Source organism: Enhydra lutris, unplaced genomic scaffold (genome assembly GCF_002288905.1).
Source record: "Enhydra lutris kenyoni isolate GAN:26980312 unplaced genomic scaffold, ASM228890v2 scaffoldscaffold93, whole genome shotgun sequence".
NCBI classification, from domain to species: domain Eukaryota; kingdom Metazoa; phylum Chordata; class Mammalia; order Carnivora; family Mustelidae; genus Enhydra; species Enhydra lutris.
Window position 1 is genome coordinate 2712352 of NW_019154177.1, and position 21370 is coordinate 2733721.

A 21370-nucleotide genomic window follows, 5' to 3' on the forward strand; every position below is an offset into this window, starting at 1 on the left:
CTATGATTTGCAGATTTTGGCGGGGGGTTAGGTGGCGGTCCCTGATATACTTTCAAGGAGTCTGCAAGGTTAATACTATTTACATAATAATAATATTATTTGTTTTTGCTCTCATTCTTTCACTAGTGTACAGTGAAGTTTCTAGAGATGACCCAGCTTGTGATACCCCAACATTCAGTGCAGACACGCATGTGAGGGTCCAGCCCATCTTCTAGTAAAAGCCAGATATTAGATTTGTAGAAAACTTAAAGAATGCCACACTTCTCAATACAATTTATTTTGCCTTGGAAACAATTTTCATAAAACATGTTTTTTATATTAACTTATAATGGGTTTATTATTGCTATTTAATATGTCATAAATACATTTTAAAATGTCTCAGTTTCCATCTGCGATGCCATAAATACGGGCAGATAAAACCCAAATGAGCAAAAGCTCTTTGGGGTCCTCAATAATTTTTATCTATTTATTTTTTAAGATTTTATTTATTTAGCAAGAGAGACAGCAAGGAGTAGGAGGAGGGGCAGTGGGAGAAGTAGAGGGAATCTCAGGCAGATTCTGTTCTGAGCACGGAGCTGAATGAAAGGCTCAATTTCACAACCCTGAGATCAAGACCTGAGCCAAAACCAAGCGTAGGACACTCAACCGACTCATCCACCAGGGCACCCCCCTCAATAATTTTTAATGTCTAAAGGCAGCCTGAGGTCAAAAAGTTGGAAAGTGCTGCTTTTCCCCTTGAACCTGAACCTGGGGATCTACCTGGTTCAGTACTCACCTGCTCAGTAGGGACCTTAAACCTCAGGCCATACTCAGAATGGAGTACTGACTCTCAGTTTACTGACAGGACACCTGAGCCAGGCCAAGATGTGTCTTCATCCTTCAGCTCAGTTCTAGGCCGGGAGAGCTTTGCTGTGTGGTCTGGAAAGCTCAGGGGAGGGCTGGAAATGGACCATCAGCTGCTGAGCCCCTCGGCTGTGAGGGTGAGGCTCGCAGCACTCGTACCCCTTGGTGGCTCTCACCTCCCCGGCTGCTTCCCCAGTCCCTGACCTCCAGCTGTGGCTTCCCTCCCCTCAGTTCTTCCATGGGTCCACAGGGAAGAAGGGCCCATTTCCTTCCGGGATGCTGTGCTCTGGTAGCAGAGACGGCCCAAGGCTTCTCTACTTGGCTCTGAGGCCAGGAAACTCTTTACGGTGGCTGCGGCGATGGGTCCCCATCCTGTGGAGAATCAAGCCGCCCTCTGGCACCAGGAGCCCCCGTGCCCCCGTGAAGGCTGGGCAGATGAAGAGGGGGCTGTCATCAGACCCCAGCCTGAAGAAGGGCCTTAGGGGCCCAGAAAAGGGTGAACGGGGACATGTGTAGATGTGTGATCTGTCCCTCATGTTATAGAAGGAGATATCTCCGGCTTCATAGTCCAGAAAGATGCCCACCCGGCGAAGACGCTCTTTCAGGGGGAGAATCTTCTCGGGGGAAGAAAGGGCCCGGTACTGGTTTCCAAACATCTCCAGGGTCCAGAAGCCATTCTGGGGGACCAGTAGGGCCTCCCCTTTCCTCTCAACACTGCCTCTGCAAACCCCCACAGCCCACACCATCACGTTTCCAACCTCCACCTCCCAGTAATGCCTCCCTGAGGAGAAGCTCTCCAGGCCCAGCACGCAAGGCCGGCAATCGAATCTCTCCGGGTTGTTGGGGACACTCTGCCTGGAGGGGCCTCGTCTCACGCTTCTCCGGTCCTCTGTCAGGAAGAGCTCAGGATGAGCGGTGTCCGGATCCAGGACCACATCGGCTGCAGAAGAAGTCTCTGGTTTAGGCCTGGGGTCTTGGGGGATGGTGCTATTCCTGGACCCCAGGGAGGTCCCAGAAAGGTGGTGGGAGACCCCTGTGTGGTGGCCTTTTCCACGAAGGCCCCTTGATCACAACTCCCAGGGAGCTGGCTCACAGAACCCCTGAGACTGCACTTCCGCCCTGTCTGACAGGAGCCTGGCCTCAGGTAGGGGATCATCTGGGCTCTAAAAACGTGGGAAGTTTAGCAAAGGAACCGAAATTCATGGCTCCCGCTTTCTCTCAACATTCTCCACTCTGTTCCCTTTTCTATTCAAGACATATGGTCTCTGGGACTCTTTTTAGTCAGGAATGTTCCAATTTGGCTTAAACCAACCAAGAGGCCCACCCCACCCCCTCTCCCAGTGAAGCAATTAATGCCAATTTCCCCAGCAGACTCCTGGGTAGTCAAAGTTCCTTTCATTGGTTCTCCAGATTCTACCAGTTTCACCAGCTGACTACTGACTGAGATGACTCCCAAGGGCATCCCCTTCCCAAGGGAAAAAGGGAAGGTCACATCTCCACAACCTGCTTCTGCAAGGGTCTGACCTCTCTGGATGTAGGAAAGGCTTCCAAGCCCTGCCATTCTGCAGATCGCCCACGTACTACCACCTCCCTGCTACTCAGCTGGTCTACACTGCTGTCGTGTGAACGTGATTTTCTCCTCTCCCCACGTTGTTGAGATGTCTGACTGGGAGTTTTGAAATTCACCTAAAGAGGAAAGGTTGGAGTACCATGGTAACTGGTAAAGCCTGGATTCCTGGGTGCTTTTGAGCAGAAGGGGAGAACTCGTAAGATGCAAAGTGCTCATTAGGATGAGGCTCTGGTAATAGATGAAATTATGCTAATATCACCTGGGTTCCCTGATGGCAGAGCTGGGACCCAGTGCTGCAGGGGTGTGGCTAGCGATCGCATCCCAGCCCCTCTACCGCCCAGCGCCCCCTGCCCACTTCCTCTAATAGGTCCTGCTGGCTGGGGAGAGGCCTGAGGGCCAGCGGGGAGAGGCTTGAGGGCATGTCCGGGGCGCTCACCGGCATGTAGCAAGGTTCTTCTCCATCCTGCAATGGGACAGACAGACAGACGAGCTTCAGGAGCTGCTGGCTAACAGAGCAGAGCGCAAACCTGCACGGACTACTTCAGGAAATGGTACACTTACGTAGTTCTTCTTCAAGTTGCTCTGACAAAGAAACAGAAACCACTTCATGTCTTCAATAGAAGAAATCAGAGAATCTGAGTTTGTGTTAAACGAGGGAGGGTGGGCCCTTCGTGAACAACCCCCCCCCCCCACTGCTTCTGGAGATTCCAGGAACAATCCATGCGCAGGTGGCTCGATGTTATGGGAACTTATTAGGTTTGTGTCTGTTTGGCAGCGTGGTGCTGAGTCCGCAGAATGGGAGCAAGCAGGCAGAAGTTGGGGGGGGGGTCCCCGGATGCCACAGGTCCGAGCCCCTTGCTGCGGTCTCTGGTCATTTCCTCCCTGTCCCCAGGCCTCTAGCTAACAGAACCGTGGCCCTATGGGACAGCGACCTATCCTCCTATTCTTTTACCTCTTATTTGACATTCTTTCTCTTTTTCCATCTGGTCTGTCTCCAGTTCCTTACATGCAATTTCTTTCTCTTCTTTTTCAACCTCTTTTCCCCTGTGGAGTTTCCTGATGAGACAGATGCTCCCGGTGATGAAGAGAAGCAGAGAAGGCAGGAGGACAACGAGGCCCGCTGCCCAGGGAAACATGCTGGGAGCAAAGGATTCTAAAAAGGGAACCAGAAGAGTCCCATTCAGTGAGAGAAAGGAGACCCCCGATGACAGAGCCCCTCACGATGCCCATGGGAAGTGCTCCCTGGGGTCCCCTCTCCATTGGCTCCTCTCTCCAAAACCCGGGACAGAGACCCTGACTCTGCACTGACTCATCCCATAGCAGTTGCCAGGGCTGGGGGCCCAGGAGCCAAAAAAGCAGGGACCCCTGGGGTCACCATGGGAAGGACCAGGGTGAACACAGCCACCACGGAATCACCAAGCCACCACCCTGCACGAACCACCACTCCTTTTTGCCTGAAAGCTTGCAATTCCCCAATGCCTGCCTCTGTCCATACCCTCTGCAGTCTGTCAGCCCAGCAGGCTGAGTGAGATTCTGCTACTTCTCTGCTCAAAACCCTGTGTCACACAGACTCACCCAACTCTTCCTGCCTTACCACACACCACACCTGCCCCTTGGGGTTCCTTAAAGCTGCCAGACATGCTCCTGCCTCAGGCCCTTTGCATGTGCTGTTCCTGCTCCCTGGTTGCAGAGAAGCAAACAACTCAAGTATCTCCACAGCTCCTTCCTTACTTGCCCAACTGCCATCTTTTCAAGTGAAGACTTCCTTGACCATCCTCTTTATAATTACAACTCCCCTATACCCTAGCACTCCCCGTCCTCTCCCCCAGTTAAGTTTTTCTACAGTACATCTCTCCATCTGATATAATCTACAGTTAAATTATTTCAGTTATAGCTCTCTGCCACCCTAGAATATTAGCCCCATGATGGTAGGGATCTTTGTGTATGCTGTTCACTGATTTATTTTCGATCTTGAGAACAGTGCCTTGAACACAGGTGATACTTTGTTAAGTATTTGTTGGATGAATTCGTGCATGTCTGTAGATAGAAAATCCACCCCCTCCCTGAGTGTAGGGCTCCCTTGCCTGTACCGCTCTCCGTTTATGATTGTTCTAAATACTTAAAAATGGCTGCAGGGGGCACCTGGCTTGCTCAGTCAGGAAAGCGCGGGACTCTTGATCTCAGGGTATTATGAGTTCGAGTCCCATGCTGGGTGCGGAGATTACTTAAATAAATAAATTAAAAAAAAAAATGCTGCAGGATAAGGACCAGGACAGAGAAACAACTCTCAGAGAAGACTCTGATTTTCTCCTTGAGAAAAGACAGGAGGAGAGGCCTTGGGGTTCAGGGCCCCTTGCTTCTATCTCCCCATCCCTATTCCAGGCTCTGGTCTGTCTGAAGACCCTACCTTGGCGTGATGAGCCTCCAGAGGGCAGGGAACCAACCTGGGATGAAAATGATGGTTTCCTTCTCCTGGCCAAGCAGGGTGTTGACCACAGAGCAGGACATGTTCCTCACCGAGCAGTCCCTGATGACCACGGCCGTGGTGACCATGAAGAGGCCTTCTGTGTCCACCGTGTAAGCCTCCTCCAGCACCGGCATGATCGCGCCGTGAGGATCCCTCCATACCACATGGGGCTCCGGGTACCACCCTCCGGACGTGCACTCCAGCTGCATGCCTCCATCCTTCTGGCCCTTCATTTCAATGAGCGGCTTAGAGCCCAGGCCTGGGGACAGAGACCAGGAAGCAGCTAACAAGGCAATGGTGTCTCAGCCTAAGTGTCTTGGATCAGCTCTCCACGGGGAGAGCCAAGGATGGGGAAGGCAGCAAGGGGTCAGTGGCCAGAGAACTGGTTGGGTGTATTCCCTGCATTCCCATAGTCCCCCTTCTGTGAAGGGAGGGAGGGAGGGAGGGATGGAGGAGAGGAAGGAAGAAGGCCCTGGTGCTGGACAGACCATAAGACCAATATGCCAATAAATCGTGAGCTCTCGGAGGGCAGGCTGACAATGCACTTGGCTTCGTGTGCCACCCGTGACCCCATCACAGAGGCACCCCCGTCTGTCTCCCACCAAGTGACTGCCAATTGATTCATTCAGTTAGAGGGTCTCCTTGTCTCACTTGTGGGTGAGTGTCTCTGCTCAACCCGAAACAATCAGGTCGAGGATCTCACTCTCCGTCCCGGGAGGACTTCACAGTGCCTGTCTCCCAAGCTCGGGAATAATCTGATAAGGACAGAAGCCTGCCAGGCCAGCAGAATCTTGGGAAACTTTTTGCCCTCAAGACACAGTCCCTTTTGTCCCAGCTAAAGGCTGCATGTGAACCACAGGTCATCCGGAGTAGTTGGTTTTTGAGAGAACTAGAATGCAGAACCAACCCCTACCCCAGTTCAGAGACATGTACCTCCCAGGGGCTCAATTAGCCAGGGGATGTCCTTGTATCTCTCCACAACATCTACCAATTAGGAAGATCTGGGTGCTCCTGGGATCCTCAGGATCACAATATCACCTGCTCAATGTCAGCAGAACGTCACAGAAAATCCCGAGTCCAGGCTCTTCCCAACTTATTCTTGTCTTTAAAAGGCACGCTTGGGTGGCTCAATTGTTAAGGGTCTGCCTTCAGCTCAGGTCATGATCCCAGGGTCCTGGGATCGAGAAACCTGCTTCTCCCTCTTCCACTCCTCTTGCGGTGTTCTCTATCTAGCTGTGTCTCTGTCAAATAAATACATAAATAAAATCTTAAAAAGAAAAAAATCTCTAATAAAATAGATTAGTGGTTCAAGACCTAGGAGACTTCTGCTTCTTCAGCCAGGGATCTAGAGATCATCCAAAGTTCTTAATGAAATTAAATTAGATTTTATCTTAGAACAGCTCAGCAAAATAAAATTCCTGTTTATTGTTGGACAACACTGTCTCATCCAATCTTTTTTTTTTTTTTAAGATTTTATTTATTGGGGCACCTGAGTGGCACAGCCAGTGAAACATCCAACTCTTGGTTTTGGCGGAGGTCATGATGTCAGGGTCCTGAGATCGAGACATGTGGGGCTTTGCAGTAAGCACGGAATCTGCTTGCCCCCTCCCTTTGCTCCTACCCCCGCTCTCTCGAATAAATAAATTTAAAAATCTTATAAAAAATATTTTATTTATTTATTTGAGAGAGACAGAGCAAGCATAAGTGTGGGGGGAGAAGGGCAGAGGGAGAAGCAGACTTCCAGTTGAGCAGGGACCTGGGGCGGGACTCCATCCCAGGCCACTGGGATCATGACCTGAGCCAAGGGCAGACCCACTGAGCCACAGAAGCCTCACATCCAAACTTCTTTTAAGTAATTCCTTTGTTAAGGCAATCCAAAAAATTAAAAGACAAAATGAAAACAAAAGACAAAATTAAAGCAATCATGTAAGTCTCAGTACTACGGGCTCCATCTGATTCTTGCCAAAAAGAAATAAACAAAAACAAAAAAAACAACTGTACACTGAAAGGCTGGTGCAGAAACTCTGAACTGTGATTAAGACTCAAAAGAATTCGGCAAGTTGGAAGGAAATTCTACGAACAAAATGGGGTTCCACGGGGTTTAGTCAAGGCAAGTTTGAGACAATAGACTTAAAGACAAAATCAGCCAGCCAGTGAACCAACCAACCAACCAACCAACAAAAACAATAAGCAGTTCTACAACTCAGTTCAGACTGGGGCAGGTCAGGCCAAGGTCATGTTTACAGGGAAAGAACAGAGGGTTCCTGCCACATACATACCCATTCTGGTGAGCCGTGCAGTGCTGCTATGAAGAGTCAGGACACCAGGGTTGAGAAACCCTCCTGCCACAATATTTCAATATTTTCTATTAATCTCATATGCCCTTCTAGGTGACAAAGATGGCGTCTCCTACTATCTACGAGTTGAGGCCCCTGTCCTCTAAGCCTTACTTCCATTGGTCAGACTGACTGAAATGCCACTGATTTATTTAGGTGTATTTTAAAGCTCTTCCAGTAGGGTGCCTGGGTGGCTCGGTGGGTTAAGCCGCTGCCTTCGGCTCAGGTCATGATCCCAGGGTTCTGGGATTGAGTCCCACATCAGGCTCTCTGCTCAGCAGGGAGCCTGCTTCCCTTCCTCTCTCTCTGCCTGCCTCTCTGCCTACTTGTGATCTCTGTCTGTCAAATAAATAAATAAAATCTTTAAAAAAAAAAATAAAAAAAATAAAGCTCTTCCAGCCTTCAAACATTTCTTTTAAAGTATAATACACTGGCCCCAAGAGTGAGGTCATACCTTAAAACCATTATTAATAAACTCCTAGAAATCCTGGTTTATATGCCACTTCTATTCTGAAGCCTTGCCCAACTCCTCTGGTCAAATTCTCTCGTTTTCCTGTGGGGCCAACAGGCTTGATACTTTATCAGGCTTTAAAGAAATCATCTGGACATGTCAGACACTCTCACTACACTGGCATTTGGGGAAAGGTCAGAAACGGCAAAATTACTATCAAGATGAAGGATGTCCCTATGTTGTCCCCATGCAGTTACGGACAGTGGCTCTTCTCACTCTGACAGTCAGAGTTCGATGAGAAAGTCTATGGTCCCCTCTCCAAACCCAGCTTCTGGGTGCTGTGCTGGGACTTCATGCGGGGTCCTCTGAGCTCCCGAGAGGTGCAATTCACTCTCACTTCGTTCTCGTTGTGCTCCCCTGTCATCCCATTAGGAAAGCTACTCTCCCAACCCCCACCTTGCAGTCTCAACCCCTCTCTGCTTTATTTTCTCTACAGTGCTCATCACCAGCTAGGATAGTTTAAATATTCTATATTTTTTTCTTAAATATCGTATTGATTGGCTCTCTGCACTCTCTAGAACATGGGCACCATGAGGACAGGAACCTTCGTGTCTTTCCTTCAGTGTTTTGATCTGTTACTTGGAACAGTGACTTAAACATAGAAGTAGTCTGTTAAGTGTTTTCTGAACGACTTATCGAATGTCTGTGATGTGAGGGAGCGCAAAAAGCAATTTTCCCACTCTGAATTTTTTTTTTTTTTTCTCCTTTTAGAAGGTCATGATCCTGGGCTCCTAGGATCCAACCCCGCATCTGGCTCTCTGCTCAGCAGGGAGCCTGCTTCCCCCTCTCTCTCTGCCTACCTCTCTGCCTACTTGTGATCTCTGTCAAATAAATAAATAAAATCTTTAAAAAAAAATTGTCGGGGCACCTGGGTGGCTCAGTGGGTTAAAGCCTCTGCCTTTGGCTGGGGTCATGGTCCCGGGGTCCTGGGATCGAGCCCCACATCAGGCTCTCTGCTCCGCGGGGACCCTGCTTCCCCCTCTCTCTCTGCCTGCTGCTCTGCCTACTTGTGATCTGTCTCTCTGTCAAATAAATAAATAAAATCTTTAAAAAAAAAAAATTGTCATTTCCCCAGGCAATGAGGTTGGGATCATAGTTCCCTCTCCTGTACTGGGAGGACCACCACATGACTTGCTTTGGTCAATGCGATACGAGGCTTCTCCCTCTCCCTTTGCCAGCTGCTCTGCTTCCTTGTACTCTCTCTGTGTCAAATAAATTAAAAAAAAAAAAAAAACACTTTAAAAGAAATTTAGAAAACAAATTTATAGTATCTATTAAAGAGGAAGAGCGGGGCGCCTGAGTGGCTCAGTCAGTTAAGAGTCTGCCTTTAGCTGGAGTCATGATCCCAGGGTCCTGGGATGGAGCCTTCCACTGAGCTCCCTGCTTAGTGGGAAGCCTGCTTCTCTCCCTCTGCTGCTCCCCCTGCTTTTCTATTAAATAAATAAAATCTTTAAAAAAAAAATTATCTGTAGGCGTTAAACACTCTCTCTGGCTCAAGGCTACAGTGGAGTGCTATGTGTGCTTCTCAGGAACTGATGCCCACAGTGTAGCAGGGCAAACCCATTCATTTGGTCCTTGGGGAGGAGGAAGTCACCTTACCTGTTCTTGTTTTGTTTTGTTTTTTAAAATTTTATTTATTTGACAGAGAGAGAGCAAGCACAAGCAGGGGGAACAGCAGGCAGAGGGAGAAAGAGAAGCAGGCTCCCAGCTGAGCAAGGAGCCAGGACTCTGGAATCATGACCTAAGCTGAAAGCAGATGCTTAACCCACTGAGCCACCCAGGCTTCCCACCACCTTCCCTGTTTAAAACCTGCTGGGCTGCAATAGGGCCTGAAGTTAGGAGAGAAACCTCCCCTAAGGGTCACCCTGAAAAAGCAACCAGCAAAATGAAATTACGCACCTGCCACCATCAGGCGCAGGATGGCCTCGTCATAGGATCTGCCTTCTTGGAAGTAACAGTGGTAGATGCCATTGTCGTGGGCTGTGACATTGTGTATGACAAGCACCACACTCCCCGTGTTGATGTGGTCGCTCACCAAGGTGGTTCTTCCCCGGTACTCCTCCATCTGCTCCTCGGTCCTCTCCTGTCCACCCTTATAAACGAGCACTGCCGGGGAGAACTGAGCACGGAACCAGCGCACCTCCATGTGCTCTGCGTCCTTCTCGGGGGACAGGTGGCAGTGGAACATGGTGTCTTCTCCCACCATGGCCAGGACAGGGTCAGCTGGCCCCACGACAGTAAACGGGGCTGTTCAACAAAGGAGCAGAATCAGAGGACACAGTTATCAAAGATCTAAGGCAGGAAAGGAAGCAGATATTCCAGGGGACAAAAGTAATCTTCCTAAGGCCACACCAGAGGATTCTGGGGGCAGGCCGCTGAGGTTGGCTAGCAGCCACAGATGCCTGGTGGGGGTACCCAGTGAGGCTTATATTTATTGGAGCACATATATGCTTCACATATGGAAAGCCGTGGACCTGAAACCGGGTCCACTGTGACCACAGAGTCCATAGAGCACCTCCTGCAGACCCTGTGCTTTGATTTTCCCTAACACTCAAGCTGTCCGTTATGGCAGCCACAGGCCAGCGCCTGCTGGAATGTGCTGTTAAGTGTGAAATACACACAATTTGGAAATGTTAGAGTAAAAAAGGTCAAATAGCTCACTGTTCATATTTTACATTAATTAAAAGTTTAAATAACAATATTCTGGTTATTCGGGGTTAAACAAAATGCATTATCAAAATCTATTTCATCTGTTTCTTTCTGCTGTTCTAAAGGCAGCTACTGGAAAACCTAAAATTGTACGTGCAGCCCGCCTTTGTGGCTCTCCCTGGGGGGCTGACAGTGCTGGTCGACATCCGGGTATCGCGTGCAGAATGCGAGCTGCCAGACCCCAACCGCAGGCCTTCTTCGCTCTTCCTCTCTGTAGACGGCAGTGCCTTCTCTCCCCTCTGAAGAGCTGGCGGGAGCTCGAGGCAGGAGCCCCTACCTGAGAGCAGGCCCAAGCCGCTGACGAACATGAAGGACAGAAGGGAGCGGGGCGCGGAGAAGCGCAAAGCAGCGGCAGCCTCCATCCGCGCCAAAGACTGGGCTCCCTGGAGAAGCAGCGACGCAAGCCCTGGGGGTGCAGACGAGAAATTTGGCACCAGCTCTGATGGAAGTCAAACTTTCCTGTGACCCGCACTGGGATCCTCAGCGCCCCAACTTCTGTGTTGGGCAGCGCCCTTCCTCTCTCTGTAGACTGACTCCTTAAACATTCCACAGATAAGCCACAAGGCGAGGATCCGGGAGGCAGTTTTCTGCCCTCTCAAGCTCACTTCTCTAACCAGAGTTGAGTTTCTTCAGGTGTCACTTGATATCATCCCATACCCTTCCTCGTCCCCCCACCCCCAACCTCCCCTGGAATCCCGAAGGGCACGGGGAGGTAACGGAAGACAGACGAGGCCGCCCCACTCCCGGGAACCCCCGCCTTCCCATCTCACTCCCCACCTGCCGCCCCACCCTCCCTTTCTTACCTTCTTGAATTCTCCACTGCATTTTATCTCCTCCGACTTTCCAATGAAGATTTTCCTATTGTCCTTCTTCTCTCTAATCTCATAATCACAATGGGGAAACAAAACTTGTCGGAGAGAGAAACCCTTTTCTTCGCCACCCCTTAGTCTCTCTGTGTGCGGACGCTGGACCTGGGACCTGGGACCTGGGACCCGGTCCACTGTGACCACAGAGTCCCTAACTGTCATTGAATGGTCTAGAGCCCAGGGCTGGCCAGCTGTGTGTCAACCAGCCAATGGTATCCCTGAGCCTGCTTTCTCACCAGTCACTAGGCAGAATACACACTAAGTTTAAAATCACATAGCTGCGTGTAGCTTTTTGGGATTATCTGAATGTTTAAAAGTCTTTTTTCTAATTTTCAGAAGCAGGAAAACCCCCAGGAGCGGCCTCTTGCGTGTAGACTGATGAGCGTGTAGTGGTTAGAGATGGGGAGGTGATGAGGGAAACAGAAGTGGACTCCCTTCCAAGGCCCAAGGAATGTGTTCCAGTTGCTGGGGTTGTGCGGATGCTAGTGGGGACGCTGGAGAGAGAGGGAGGGAATGCAGGAGGGGTAGGGGAGCTGCAGTAGCCATTATAGACGCCCTGTTATTCATTCAAAAACCACTGAGAGGTATTGAGGAGAGCCCCGTTCCAGTGGGGGCTGGAAGATGGCACCCAGCAAAGGCTTTTTCCGTTGGGCTTCATGGTCTGCCTGTGGATGGTCTGGTTGAGCCAACACCCCCACAGCCACACAGTGCTCCCCTCCCAGAACCCATTCCGGCTACTGTATAGCTTTCTTCTAGAACAATCTTCCAATGCACATTTCTTAGTATTTCCCCAAGTGCCTACATGCTTCCTCCAGAGGCTTCCAAATCCCTGATTCACTTCAGAACTGCACTGGCCTTGTATCCCAGGGCTCAAAGTCCTGACACCCGTTCTCCCGCACCCCCTCACTCCCCCATCGCTCTCCATTTCAGCCTCTGGAGGCCCAGCCTAGCCTTCCTGTCCCCCCTCCTCCGAGAATAGCTCAGAGTGTGGAGGCAGGCGGCAGTGTTCTCAGACTCCTCTGACTCCCGGTTCTGCCTGCTACTCCATCCTGTCCTGTTATTGCTGTGTATGTGGCATTGATGAAGGAAGAGAAGGCAAGCTGGGGACAAAGCAGAAGCTGACACCCCGCAACCCCCACTCTATGGGTATGTGTGACATCCTCAGGTACTCCTGGCTGCCCTAAAGTTAAAACAAATAGTTAACTTGTAGAGATCACAGTCCTCTACAAGTCTCCCTCAGCTTACTTAAAAACGCCCGAGCAAGAGCTTCCAGAAGGAAATGTAAATACAATTAAGGTCTTTGTAACTTGCAGGCCAGAGGCCAAGTGTACTGTTCCCCCAAATTCCCAACTATCTAAATGCTAATGCCTCACTTGAGGGGTCAACAACCTTGACAATGGCAAGGCCTCCGGTATCCAGTGAGACTTCTTTAGCATATGAAAGTTCTTTCCTTACCTCCCTCTTTCCTGACCTCCTCCAACCCCCTCGTACACAATGAGCCTCATCTCACAACCCCGGGCAGCAGGCCCTTCTGCCCACAGGCGCTTTAATAAACCACCATTTTGCACCAGAGACGTCTCAAGAATTTTCTTGGTCGTGGGCTCCGGACCTCACCCCACTGAACCTCACCAATATTCTACAACCCCATCAGCACGAGTGTACATCTTAGCAGGGACTGGAGTTCGTGTTCCCTGGGAGCAACACTTGCCCCGAGTCCTCTCTCCCTTACAGGGCCCCGCCCTTGCTCTGCACTCAGCTGTTGTTCAATGCCTGAGTGAGAAAGCTAAGAGGGAGGCCCCCCACCCAACGTTGTCCATCCAGACACCACCTACCTTTCCTTCTCAGGACCACACCGTGGATGAGAATTGCCCTCCAGAACCTCTCACACGTTCCTGCTACACGTGTGACAGGTGGCGCAGCGCTGGGCCATTCAGTCGAAACCGGCAAGTCCTCTTGATGAAGGAGGCTGAGGACAAAGCAAAAGCTGACCCCCCTGCAACCCTCCCCCACCCCCACTCCTGGGTGGGACACATGTGACATTCTTTAGGAAGCCCCCAGCTATCTTAATGTTAATACTTTGGTAGAGGGGAAAAATGACCTTGACAATGGCAAAGGCTCAAGGCCCCCGGTATCTTTTAGGTCCTCTTTAGCATATGAAAGTTCTATCGAAATCTCCCTTTTCCTTACCTCCCCCTACCCTATCCTACGTAACCTGCCATCCCTCACCACCCCAGGGCAGCAGCTCTTTTGGCCCACGGGTCCTGTGCCCAGGCTTTAATAAACCACTATTTTGCACCAAAGATGTCTCAAGAATTCTTTCTTGGTCATTGGCTCCGGACCTCACCCCACCGACCCTCACCTATGTTCTAGAACTTCATTACTCCCTCTGGCCCGGCCTGGGTAGGGTGTCTGGACGATATCCCATCTCTGTGCATCGGCCGTGGGCAGCAGGGCCACAGTACATGGACATGTACTGGAAGACAGAAGTAACAGCTGCTATGTGGATGGGGCTGGCGGGGGGGGGGGGGGACAGATGTTACCAGGTGTTCCCTACATTCTCCGAGGCAGAGCCTTGTAAAGAATGCTGTTGATGTATAACCCCATGTCCCCTAGGTCCACGTCAGGCAGGCAGTTTCCTGTTAGGTAACAAGTTCCCAGGTGCCTGCTGCTGTTCTCCATCCGAGAGCTTTCTCTAACACTGAGGACGCTTGCTCCTGTGCGTCAATGCAGCCCAACCTGGAGAGCAGGGCAGATGCCACCCCAAGGGGCAACCCTCACCAAAGGGGGGCTGAGACTGTGGGGAAGTGGCCCGGTTTCCCCACCCCTGCCAGGAGGGCTCTGAGCATATGGGGTGGGTCAACTGGGCCCAGGTGACCAGTGACCAACTAGCTAACATACCCTTTCTGCCACTTTTCACTTAGCTGACTTTTTTCCCCCTTTATTTCTGAACTTGGGTTTAGGGGCACCTGGGTGTCTCCATTGGTTAAGCATTTCCCTTTGGCTCTGGCCATGATCCCGGGGTCCTGGGATCAAGCCCTGCATCAGGCTCCTTGCTCAGTGGGAAGACTGCTTTTCCCTCTCCCACTCCCCCTGCTTGTGTTCCCTCTCTCGCTATCTCTCTGTCAAATAAATAAATAAAATTAAAAAAAGAAAAGAAAAGAAAATGAACTTGGGTTTCCTGGGGTCACTTCCCAAGTAGACTGCGGGCACCCAAGTCCTTGACTCAAAAGTCAGCTTTTGAACAAAGAGATGGAATTAGGTAGACATTTTACCAAGCATTGTATCCAACAGTTGGAAGGATCTTTTCTGGAGAAGTGCCCTCTGACATATAGACCTGTTCTCTATAGAGAAACTTTCATGTGTCATTTCCTGTGAACGAAGAATTGATGTCCTTTGCTCCTTTTTCTCCTGGGTTGTTTTCTATTTTATGGAGATTAGCTCTTTCTCCAAGATACGAGTTGTCTGTATTTTCCCCCCATCTTTACCATTTGTCTTTCTTAAAGGTCTAATATTGACCAATTCTCATTGCCTAGCAGAGATTCTGGCCCAAACAGCTTTGTGGGGGAAAGAAGCTTGTCTGGAGCAAGGAGGCTTGGGATGACTGCTCTGTGCCCCACACTCACTGCGAGGACCTGAGTCAACTAAGTCAACAGCAGATGAACCTACACCCTCCATTATGGAGCCTGGCTCAGCACACTGTCCCCGAGGCTGTCCAGGGGCCCCTCCTCTTATGCAGACACGGGCTGTCTTCATCTGGCCCAGGAGGGAATTGGGATGACACAGGACCTGCCTGCCCCAGAGCCCTTTTCAGGCTCACAGCTGCTGTTCTGCACACTGACCTGCTCTATTTGCCCCCAAAGGTGCTGCCTTAGCTGGCGGGCTCTTTCCCTTGGCACTCCTCCACCGGGTTTGGGGCTGGGGACTAAAGCCAGTGGTCATGCGCTCCAGAAGGATCCTGCCATCTTCATAATGCTTAACTTCAATACAAAGTGCTATCAGAGGGGCTCTTGGGTGGCTCAGTGGGTTAAAGCCTCTGTCTTTGGCTCAGGTCATGATCCCAGGGTTCTGGGATTGGGCCCCTCATGGGGCTCTCTGCTCAGTGGGGAGTCTGCTTCCCTTCTTCTCTCTCTGCCTGCCTCTCTGCCTACTTGTCATCTCCGTCTGTCAAATAAAATCTTCAAAAAACAAAACAAACAAACAAAGTGCTATCAGAGCCTAGCACTGTGGAAGGAATAATGAGCCTGCGTTCTGGGGAGCCTCCTGTTTCGGGGAAACTCTCAACGGGCATCAGACAGCACACTCACCTTGGATAACACAAGAAGGGTCTCCCAAGGAGCTGTTTACAAAATGTGGGCAAGAGCTATACTGCAGGGCCAGGAATGGTGGAGCTGGCACCAGCCACCCCCCAGGCGAGGAGGAGGAGAAGAGGAGGCTCTTCTGAAGACCTAGAAGAACCGAGGCATGTAGAGAGGCTCTCTGAAGAGGTGCTGTGTGCGACCTCTGAAGGGGAACGTGTAGCCAGCCACAGGCGGCCCAGGAGGGAGAGAGCCTGGGGGCGTAAGTACCCAGACTTCTCTTTCTCCTCTCTCCCTCTTCCAGCATCTGCTGTGGTTCCCCATGGATCATGGCGAGCCAGAAGCCACAGGCAAAAGGGTGCCCGAGGAGGAGGAATGCGGCCCTCAGCCCTTGCCCATCAGCCCGGTCTCAGTGTTCTGTTGAACACAAGCGATTTCACGGGACAGCAACATCAGACCAGAGCATTCCGTCACTACGATGGATGGAGATGACACAAGGTCACTCAACAGCTGTGTGTGAACGTGGAGGAAAACATGAACACCGTCCCTGCCGCTGCGGGGACCAAACATCCCGCCAGGAGAGAGGCTTCGGCAGACTGCTGAACCTTTACCCGGTACAGCCTTTGCCTCCCTGCACACAGTCTTCCTCCTCCATCAGACCTATTAAGCAGCTGGATAAAGAACACCTCCCCACCTCCCTGGGAGCTCCCAGTCCAGAGCAAAGCCCCGCTTCCATAAGCCCTCCCCCAAATTCCCTGACTCAAGCCCAGGCTCTATGCCTCTCTGATACCCTCTTCTGGAGACACCCTGCAGCTCCCACCTGGCCCACGCTCCCCTTGCTGCAACAGGTCATAAAGACCACCTGCTCGGCCATGGATGTGTGCCTGGGGGCCTTCGGTTGGAGAACCTCGGCTGCCTACAGGTCAGCCTCCTGGGGCCCACAGCTGTGTGCACACAGAGGACCACAGAAGCTACTGGGAACACAAGTAAACCCTCAGACCCCATGGAGCAGAACGAGAAAGTTCTTTACCTGATACTACAGGGTCAGGAGGAATTCTTCCTGGAAGAAAACCTGGGTCTTTCTCAAAGGCATCACAGAAACAGCTGGAAGGTGGGGGAAGGAGTTCCTAGTGACAAGCCAGGAGACTTCCAAGGTGGATTTGGAGCCTGAACTCTGCATCTGCCCCCAGGTCCCACGGAGACATGAGCAGAAGCCCCAGAGGCCAGGGACTGAGAGGGCAGAGTACACTCAGAAGGGACCAGATCTGGACCGCTACTTAGTACGTAATATAGCCTTCCATTCAGCCCCCTATTCTCTCTCTCTGATGTACTTCAATCCTTATTTTTTGTTTCGTGCCTTTTAGAGTAAGTAGCAGACATCAGTGCGTTTTCCCCGGATACTCAGCTCACCCGTCAAGCAGAAGAATGCAGTTACGAAATTCTCCAGGCACCAATACAGCACTCGAAATATGTGTAGGAATACCTTTCCGCTGTCCACTCTGAATGATCAGTGGATTATTTTTATCTGGGGATCCGCAGCTCCTAAATGCCTGGCCATTCCTGACATTACTGGCAGTGGGGCCCAAGGCACCGGGCCACGCCCAATGAGAATCAAGACTGCCTCCAAAAGGGCTTCTGGAAGCAGGAGGGCTCCCTGCTGTCCATTCCCAGCACCTGCTGGGAGAAGTGCTCCTGCAAGAAGAAACCAGACGTTCTTGAGGACCCGAGGGCCCCAGAGATCCCTCGAAGAATGACAGGCACAAAAACCATAAAACTGTGAAGGACTGAGGACAGGGATGGGGCTGAGTTCAGAGACACAGTAAAACAGGAGTGGGCATGGCATGAAAGAGGAGTGAGGAAGCGCGAGTTAGCTCGGAATGTAAAAATTTGGCCTGTCCGGTCGGCAGGCTGGGATAATAGACACGTTTGCTAAAGCCAACTGCATAGCTAACAGGGAATACTGTCTCTCCCCATGTCATGAGGCCCCCACAAAGACGCAAATGAGCCATTTCTCTGAGTGCTTCCTGCTTTCTTACTCGCTGGGAAATGTGATCTTTCAAATCCAAAGGCTACCAAAAGCTTCAAGCTCGAAATCCTATCAATGAGAATGAAACACTCCATTCTTGCCTGGAGGATCCATGTTAATTTGACTCGCAGCAGCAGCCTGATTTCCAAACTGGATGTTAAACTTCAGGCAAGGGCTGCGGAAGATGCATTTCCCCCCACCCGCCCAGATACTGCCTGACAGACATGCCAAAGCCCTAGACTTGTTGATAAGGTCATGTGCCCAGGCACATGACAAGGCGCATGTCACCAAATTCCTCTGATGTCATTTGCATCAGGACGGGTTCCTGAGTTGGGGAAAGTGAGGAAACTTTTGTAAACATTGCCTCCCTGAAGACCGGTTGCTATGTCTGTATATTCCAGAACACGGAAGGCATATATATTGCTTAGACTACTGCTAGGTGCTGTAACAATGATATTCCAAAATGTCAGGGGCTTAATTCAACAGTAATCAATGTCTCGCTCACTTAATTGTCATTTGCTTCTGGTTGGCAGGTAGGTTTTGCTGGTGTGACCCCTTATCTGGGAGTCCCCATCTCTCACAGCAGAGTCCTCCACATGGGGCCAGAAAAAAGAAAGAGAATGTAACCATCTCCTAAAGGCTTTGGCCCAGAGGTGACACACCTCACTTCCACCCACATTCTATTGCAGAGAATCAGTCTGTGGACCAACCCCCCTCCAAGCTGCAAGGGATGCTGGGAAATGCGTCCCGTTCTGGTTCCCCTCTCCATCCCCCACCACTGCTGGACAGCTAATCACCAGAGATAATGCTATACTCTGGAAGGAAAACATGAATTTGGCGGATGAGTTCCTCAGCCTAAGTGGGGAAAGCTGTTGTTACTCGGAGCACACCTGAGAGGCGAGCCCCACTCCAGAGAACAAATAAACCTTGGCAGTCTCTTCTGCTTTGTTTTTGTGTTTGTTTGTTTGTTGTGGGGCTGTCACCAGCCAAGAGAGAGGTACCCTCCAGAAATGTTGTTCTCAGCTCCGGCGATGGTAATTTCGAACTGACAGAGTCTGAAGGCTTGCACAGACAGGCTAATCCATGCATGGAATGGAGCAAATACCTTTAGCCCCTGTTTCTGTTTGTTTTAAAAATAGACCTTACCTGAGGCCAATTTGTGGAATTCGAGAAGTTTGACTTTAGAATATCCAGTCTCCTCTGGGTACTCAGTTTCAAATGCCCAGGCCCTGCTGACTTTTTAACCCTACCCCTTATCAGATGAGCTTCTGTAAGGTGAAGCCTCTTGTATTTCGCACTGGTGTACTTGAGCAGAACTGGAGTTAGTGCCTGAAAGACCGAGGTAGGTACCCAAACCACTGGCTGAAGAAACAGAACAAAAGAGATGAGAGAGTGAGGGAGATCATCATTATCTACCTTAAAAACTTATTTGCTTTACTTTTTTCTTTTTTAAAGATTTATTTATTTGAGAGAGAGAGAGTGAGAGAGAGCAGGAAGAGGTCAGAGAGAGAAGGTCAGAGGGAGAAGCAGACTGACTCCCCACGGAGCTGGGAGCCCAATGTGGGACTTGATCCTGGGACTCAATTCTAAGACTCCAGGAAGATGACCTGAGCCGAAGGCAGTCGCTTAACCAACTGAGCCACCCAGGTGCCGTGCTTTACTTTTTTTATCCTGCATTTGAAATCTGTGATTTCTAATTGTTGAATAAAAGGCTACGTTCCTCATTAAATAGACTTCATGAAATAGTGAGCATGTTGGAAAACAGGTTTTTCCTTCTCGTCCCTGGAATTATCCCTTATCCAGATTCGGCCCTGGAGTTAAGCAAGGGTCCTTTGTCCTCAGTCAGGTTTCTGCCCACCCCCTATCCCTGCCCCCTCACGCTCAGCAATGATTACGTGGCTCAAAGTCACAAAACAGGAACCTCAGATATAGCCAAAATAATCCCCCAACTAATCAGTGGCAAGGATTTACCATTCTTATATTTAAAAAAATAATGGTAATAACACCTACTTTATACTGGGTGCATGTCTAGTAGACAGGTTTCTATTGTAACCAGGCCTCAAAACAAACACCAAACATCTCAGGGGATGGTATCAAGCCCATCTAGAGCTCTGGCCCACTTCACCAATATTCCACTGGCCAAGCCCAAAGTTAAGGAGGTGTGGCATGAGGTGTGGGGGACTGGGTGGCTCAGTCATGAAGCGTCTGCCTTTGGCTCAGGTCATGATTTCAGTGTCCTGGGATAAAGCCCCAAGTCGGGTGGGCTCCCTGCCCAGAGGGAAGCCTGCTTCTCCCTCTCCTATTCCCCCTGCTTTGTGTTCCTCCTCTTGCTGTCTCTGTGTCAAATAAATAAATAAAATCTTAAAAAAAAAAAAAAAAAGGAAATGTTGCACGGCAAAGACACATGGCTGACAACAGAAGAATTGGGGGGGAATTGGTCCTATGCGACAGGAGAAGAGCTCTGACCACAGAAGTAGCATGTGTTAAACACAAAACACACACACACACACACACACACACACACTCCCAACACCAAAGGAAACCCGGTTGAATTACTTTTCTCCTAGTGGCCTGCCATCTGCGCATATGCTCAACCCAAACTGGAAAGTCCCTGCTTCCATCCTTCCCATTTCCACCAGCATCTAAGCCACCAGCCAGTCCTATCAGCTCGACTTCCAAATAAACCCTGATTTACATTCTGCGACTGCACGGTTCGCACCACGACACAAGCCCGCGCCACCATCTCTGGCACAGCCGGCAGCCGCTGTCTCCCTCCTCTGCACTTGGCCCTGCCCCGCGTACCTCACATCACGGGGAAGGAGGGTCACCATTGCAGGCTCCCCCCACGCCCCCCAGTGGTCCTTGGGTCAGGGTAGATAGTTACTGAGGCTCTAACGGGATGCCCAGAGGCCAGCAAGGAGGAGGCCACGGACCTATATGGGGAAGGTCAGAAGCCTGGCGAGAAGCCAGACCCCACCAGACAGGCCCAAGATGGCGGCGCCACGACCGGAAACCCCTGCGCCTGCTTCCGGCTCCAAGTAATGACTATTCCTGCCCCCTCGTTAACAACTGTCAGTAAAAGATAGAAATCCACCCCCCAGGTCGTGCACCTCTCTCTTCCCCTCCCCTTCCATCTCACCAGAGTGTACTTTTCCATTTTAGTAAACTTTCCACGGTGTCGCTTGTCCACTCTGCTGCGCGTCTGTCCTTGAATTCCTCCTCCTGACACGACCAAGAACCTTTGGTGTCTCCTTCAGCTCTGGCTGGGTCAAGGCCCCAGGGCCTGGGGTCTTCCCAGTTCAGCTGGCAACACTTGCTGCTTAAATAAGATCCAAGTTCCTTAACCATTCTCCAGAGGGTGCTTCCCTGACATGTGTGTCTCCATGCCCCCCATGGGGATCTCATTAAAATATAGACTTGACTCCGTAAATCTGGAGTGGGGCTTGAGACTTGGCATTTTGAGTGAGCTTGGTGCTTCAGGCTCATGGACCCCAGTGGAACATCCTCTGTGACCTGTCCCCACCTCCCATCCCCCCCACTTACCCTTCAGCCACCTCCCTTCAAAGGCCTTCTATTCCTTTTCTGCTGAAAGCTTTCCAGCTCCAAGGACTCTGCTCCCCTGCCTGCACACTCTCCTCTCAGAAGATGCCTTATTCCTCATCATTCCTGTCTCAGCTCAGCTCAGCCAGCACCTCCTCAAACAGGCTGCTCCTGACCACCCCATCTTGCTGGAGAGTTTCTCAACCT

The 21370-nt window shown here is 50.7% G+C and overlaps 1 protein-coding gene across 1 annotated transcript; it reads right to left on the bottom strand.

Annotated features, from left to right (window-relative positions):
• Positions 1-1157: 1157 nt before the first annotated feature.
• Positions 1158-10798, bottom strand: LOC111162579 (butyrophilin subfamily 2 member A2-like). Its single transcript, XM_022527081.1, has 7 exons — positions 10714-10798; positions 9627-9974; positions 4858-5139; positions 3366-3566; positions 2975-2995; positions 2850-2876; positions 1158-1783 (listed from the first exon to the last, which is right to left on the bottom strand). The coding sequence occupies exons 1-7, from the start codon at positions 10796-10798 to the stop codon at positions 1158-1160; spliced, it is 1590 nt and encodes a 529-aa protein (XP_022382789.1).
• Positions 10799-21370: the final 10572 nt, after the last annotated feature.